General features: G+C 41.7%; 1 protein-coding gene across 1 annotated transcript; it reads left to right on the forward strand.

Annotated features, from left to right (window-relative positions):
• The first annotated feature begins 219 nt into the window (after window positions 1-219).
• LOC125233579 (protein diaphanous homolog 1-like) lies at window positions 220-2,395 on the forward strand. The gene is made up of 2 exons (XM_048139635.1): window positions 220-1,776; window positions 2,357-2,395. The coding sequence occupies exons 1-2, from the start codon at window positions 220-222 to the stop codon at window positions 2,393-2,395; spliced, it is 1,596 nt and encodes a 531-aa protein (XP_047995592.1).
• The last annotated feature ends 3,480 nt before the right edge of the window (window positions 2,396-5,875 follow it).

Here is a 5,875-nt window from a genome sequence, read left to right on the forward strand (position 1 = left end):
CACACAGTGGAAACCAGTTAAACTTTCAATAAAGTGAATTATAAAACCTACTACATGTTATCATACACTAGGAATTAAGATTAGTAAATTTTGATTTCCTCATTAAAGTCATATTGTTATTATTGAATAGTGTATCAAGTGCAAGTATTAAGTTAATAATTACAAATTCTCACTGCCTATACATATATTTTATTGGCTATATTGTCTCAAATTACAAATATGTCTTCAGAACAACCTACCAAGATGACTACAAGGAGGGACGTCCTGATTGCCAAAATGCAACAATTACAGAAGGAGCTCAAAACAGCCAACGAGCTGAACAAAAAGCTCCTTCAAGAACAAGAAGAGAGTGAACAGGAGATTGAGCGTGTTGTAAGAACAAACACAACACTAAAAAATCAACTCGCCAACCAAGACGTTGAGTATGAAGATTTGCAAGGGCAGCGCGATGAACTGCAGGCCATTGTCAACCGGTTCCAGCAATGCCAGGATATACACGAGCTGGCGTTACAACGCGTCCGGGACTTGCAACAGCAACTGGAGGAGTCGGAATCAAAACATATTTGCAAGTATTGCTCCGGCAACCCCGTGCCCGCTGACAATAATATGAGTATTTTTGCTGAATTAAATAGTTTTGATGTAGATTTAGTTCTTGATAGTACAGTGTCCTCTCCAATAATAGAAACTTTAGATATTAAAAATTCTGTGCAATTTGAGGACCACAGTGATGTTAGAGTTACATTGAAAGGTAACAATAAAATTAAAAAATACTTGAAATTGAACAGATTCATTAAGAAATCAAAGCTTTTGCTGAAACGTCATACTTCACTGTTTAAGACAGTGCAATCTAAATGTAAAAGTGTTTCCCTCAGCGAGGAACTTTTAAACTGTCAATATCAACTAGACAGGACAACTGAGGAGCTGAATCTCCGCTCCGATGAATTAAAAAAATTAGAATTAAAGTTGATAGACTTAACTAATAGGGATGAATTGTCAAGTAAAGCTTTACAGGAGTACATAGCCTTTATGAATAATGTTCTAGAACCGGGCAGCGGCTACAACCTGAGCTTCGAGTCACCACGGCCACCGACGCGCCCCGCCGCGCCGAGTTCGCCCGCGCTGCGTGCCGTCCTAGCCGCGCCGGGATCGCCCGCGCTGCGAGCGCTGTTCGCGTCGCGCCCGAGCCCCGCGCTCGAGCCCAGCAGAGACCTTCACCCCGTCTCGAGCTTCGGGGATCCTGCGCCAGTACCGGCTCAACCGCCATCGTCACCGCCGGGCGTCGTCGAGCGGGTTCCATCGCGACCGTCCATCACCGGGCCGGCTCCATCGCCGCCGGCCCTCGTCGAGCCGGCCTCGTCGCCGCCCAGCCTAGCTACGCTGGCTCTGGCGCTGCTGACCTATGTCTCGCCCGCTCCGGCGCCGCCACCCCTCGTCTCGCCGCCGTCGCCCCGCCTCGCGCCGCCATCCTCCCCGCCGCCCCCGGCCGCCGCCGCGGCGTGCTCCCCGCCGCCGCCGCGCGCCGCCCGCGCCCGCGCCGTGCTGTACAGCGACGAGGCGGGCGCCGGGCTGGGCGCGCTGCTGGCGGAGCGCCTCCACCGGCGCGTCATCAACCACTGTCACCCGGGGGCCACCGTCGCTCGTTTGGTCGAGTGCATCTCTGCAGGCGAGTTTGACCGCGATTCGACGCTTATAGTTTTTGTAGGGAACAGTTTAGACTGTACTAAACGCGATATTTTAAATTTGTCCGCTACTCTGTCGGCGCTCGATCGGGGAGAGGTAGGGAAAATAATTATGTGTGCGCTCCCATACAGAAGGTCGAGAAAGGTGAATAAGAGAGTTTACCATTATAATTCTTTGTTGTACAATCTCTCAGTATATAGTAGTACGATTTCGTATTTTGATACGAATAAATTTATATATGATTTTGTAATGCCCTGTAACAGAACCTACCTACCGAAAAGATGTCTAGTGGATTGTGCTAACCTGTTAGCATATAATATTGAGGACTCCGTCGTATCTAGGGCGGCGTCTAGTAGTTTTACTTCGCGTAGCTCTTTATGTCTCGGTAGCGTGGGTTCCGAGACGGAGTCGCCTGGTGATTTGTATTTAAACTAACCGCTACGACAACGTCTGCACCGGCCGGCTCTGCTCGTATTGATGCTAGTATGCTTAGTGAAACCGAGTTATTAAATTTAGTTCACCAGAATATTCAAGGCTTTGCCAGCAAGGAACTCGAAATAGATTTGTTTTTACAGTCCTCGAATATTGACATTCTCTGTATAACCGAGCACTGGCTTAAAGGGCATGAATTTATGTTTAATTACAATAATCATAGTATAGTTAGTTATTTCTTCAGAAGATCCTGCATTCGCGGCGGGTCATTGATAATGGTTAAACATAGTATAAAAAGTAAAGAGCGTAGAGACATTGTTGACTTGTCTGTAGAACGCGTTATAGAACTTTCTTGTGTCGAGTTGGAACGATTTATTGTTGTATGCGTGTACAGGCCCCCATCGGCGGACTATAATGTATTTGAATCGGTTATAGATGAAGTCCTTAGTCGTGTTTTTAGAAGTCAGAAAACTATAGTTGTATGTGGCGATTTTAATATTAATTTGCTAGAAAATTCGTCTTTGTGTGGAAGGTTACTAAATACCTTTAAATCTTTTAATTTAGTAAATTTATTTTGTGAACCAACTAGAATCACGGCAACCAGTGCAACATGTATAGACAACATCTTCAGTAACGATATTGCGATTAGTAAATCTGTAATAAACACCTTGAGTTCTGACCACTGTGGACTAAAAGCCTCTTTTGGCGGGAAGATAGAGGATATTCCACAAGATACTGTGTGCAGACTGATTTCCGAAAGGCGCTTACAGTCATTCAATCGTAATATTAGGAACAACTTACCTTTTCTTTCATGTAACCGAGAGAACCCTGACTGTCTTGAGTTCTGAGTTGTTTAACTGTATAAAAAAGGAATTTGATGCCTGCTTCATCCCCAAGAAGATGCAGGGCAAGGTCAAGGTTAAATTTAGCGACTGGGCTACGCCGGATATTCACGATAAGAGACGCCGGCTCTATGATTTGTATGATCTGCGAACAACTGATAAAAGGCCGGAATTTATAGAGTACGTAAAGAATTTCTCGAAATCTTTTAAAAGGATGTGTGTCGCCGCTAAAGCTGATTATTTATCCAAAAAGATCTTAAATTCCAGCGATAAAGTTAAAACTACATGGCAAGTGATCAGCAGTGAAACAGGAAAGCGTAAAATAAAAGAACGGCACTACAACCTACGAGTTGCTGATACTTTAGTAAGTTCCGACCGTGAAGTGGCAGATCACTTCGAGCGATTTTTCTCGAATATACCGGCAGAGACAACAAAGTCTCTTAACTCATCGCCAATTGTCGCTGAAGAAATGCTGCAAGCTAATGTAGAAGAATGTTCAGAAATATTCACATTTTCTTATGTTACTCCGACCATAGTTATTAAAACGTTCAGATCTTTAAATTTAAAGAAAACTGAAGATCTATGGGGCTTGTCAGTTAAAGTATTACACTCAATAGTAGAATCAATCGCACCCTATTTAGCTGAGATTTTCAACAGATGTATTGAAACTGGCATTTTTCCTGATATTATGAAACACAGCAAAATTATCCCGCTGTTTAAATCAGGAACGAAATCAGACCCGACCAACTTTAGACCTATTTCAATATTACCAGCGCTAAGTAAGGTCTTTGAGAAGCTTATTCTTAATCAACTGTTGTCTCACTTTAACAGAAATAAATTGCTTGACAATAATCAATTTGGTTTTACCAGAGGTCGTTCAACTACTGATGCCGGTGTGGTACTTCTAAAACACATCTTTGACGCCTGGGAAAGAGCTCAAGATGCTGTTGGAATTTTCTGTGATCTATCAAAGGCCTTTGATTGCGTTGATCACGAGAATTTAAAGAGAAAATTGAGCCACTATGGGGTTAAAGCTGCTGCCCTTGACCTTGTTTCATCGTACCTTTCCGACAGAACTCAGCGAGTTGTTATCAATGGGACTCAATCAGCAGGTTCACCGGTAGCACTTGGAGTGCCTCAAGGTTCAATTCTCGGTCCCTTCCTGTTCTTAGTATACATTAATGATCTACCGAAACTAGTGCAAGATAAACATGATATAGTGTTATTTGCTGACGACACTTCTCTTATATTCAAAGTTGACAGAAAGGAAAGCAGCTTCGATAACATCAACGATGCACTGTCTAGCATAACAGACTGGTTTACGGCGAATAACTTACTTCTAAACGCCAAGAAAACCAAGTGCATCAGATTTGCGCTTCCGAACGTTAAGCAGGTAAATAACAGTAAGATCCAAATGAAAGGTGAAACGCTGGAATTTGAAGATCGAACGGTTTTCCTTGGAGTCACTTTGGATTCAAAACTGCAATGGCATGCACATATAGCCACTTTAGCTGGCAAACTTAGTTCTGCAGCTTACGCAGTAAGGCGAATCAGACAACTAACAAACGTAGAGACGGCCAGGCTGGTATACTTTAGCTACTTCCACAGTGTTATGTCATATGGGATCCTGTTATGGGGAAAAGCTGCAGACATTCAGGCTATTTTTGTGCTGCAAAAACGAGCAGTCCGTTCAATCTACGGATTGGGCGGTCGAGCATCTTTAAGAGAAAAATTCAAAGAGGTGAACATTCTTACCGTTGCCTCTCAATACATATACGAAAATATTATGTATGTTCGGAAAAATATCCACGAATTCAAGCTTAACAGTGACATGTATAGAGGACACAGTTCAGATAAGAAAAAGCACATCAAATATTTTATATTTTATGTTGTGTAGGTAAATTACATATTTAATGATATTGAGATTCATATTATCTTTTTCTTCTATGACAATTTGATATGTTTTCTCTGAAGAAGAACGACGTATTATTAAGCAATAATATAATTTATTGAAATTGATTTCCATAGAGTACCTAGTCTGTTCATATTCTTTGATGAATACTTTTGCATGTTAAATTGTATGTTGTTATTTAATGCATGTTAATTATAAGATGTAATGTTTTGAAAAGAAGTTGCCCGCCGAGTTTCTTGCCGGTCCCATAGTGGATACCCCCCTCCCAACTGAGGGGGGACTGAAATCTTCTCGAGGCTGAGGCGTAGGGTTAGAGCCGGCGTAGCTTTATTTGACGTTCATATGCGCATTGTAATATGCCTACTTGAAAAATAAATATTTCATTTTCATTTTCATTTTTTCATCCATAACTATAACACAAGGAACAAACATAAACTTGCTGTGACCGCCCACCGTCTCCGTAAGGTTGGTACGTCTTTCGTCGGGAACTGTACACGTTTTTATAACAAAGTACCAACCGATATAGTGGATTTGCCATTTGACAAATTTAAGGCACGCATTAAGCGTTTGTTGTTATGTAAGGCGTACTACACTGTGAAGGATTTTATAGATGATAGGGATGCCTTTAAGGTGGTTGCTTGTCAATAGATGAATGAAGTCGTATATATTTTTTCATTTTCTCTGCATTGTGTAATTAAGCATACTAGTGTTCAATTGACGTATGAGAACATATTCTCGTCTGATTATATTGTTTTTATTTAAGTTTAGTTGTGGACACTTGGAGACCTTATACATCTCCAAGATTATGTGTTTAATGTTTAATGTTTATCTTACTTTAATTTTATTGTATAAATCTATATTTCCTTCCTTTGTAACATACGAGCACAGAATATAGTGTCTTACAGCTATGTTTTATTATTTGAATATTTAATTTAGCCTGGCAGCTTGAACATGTCATGCACACTTAAAAGTCTTTGCTGCGGTGGCGTCGTTGATCGGGTCGCCACCT

The sequence above is a fragment of the Leguminivora glycinivorella genome, chromosome 14 (assembly GCF_023078275.1).
Source record: "Leguminivora glycinivorella isolate SPB_JAAS2020 chromosome 14, LegGlyc_1.1, whole genome shotgun sequence".
NCBI classification, from domain to species: domain Eukaryota; kingdom Metazoa; phylum Arthropoda; class Insecta; order Lepidoptera; family Tortricidae; genus Leguminivora; species Leguminivora glycinivorella.

Excerpts from the sequence above, each read along its gene's own strand:
- LOC125233579 (XM_048139635.1), top strand. The coding sequence starts at position 220 with ATGTCTTCAGAACAACCTACCAAGATGACTACAAGGAGGGACGTCCTG. Across the intron at positions 1,777-2,356 it reads CGGCGCTCGATCGGGGAGAG|AAGATCCTGCATTCGCGGCG; the intron begins GTAGGGAAAATA and ends TTATTTCTTCAG.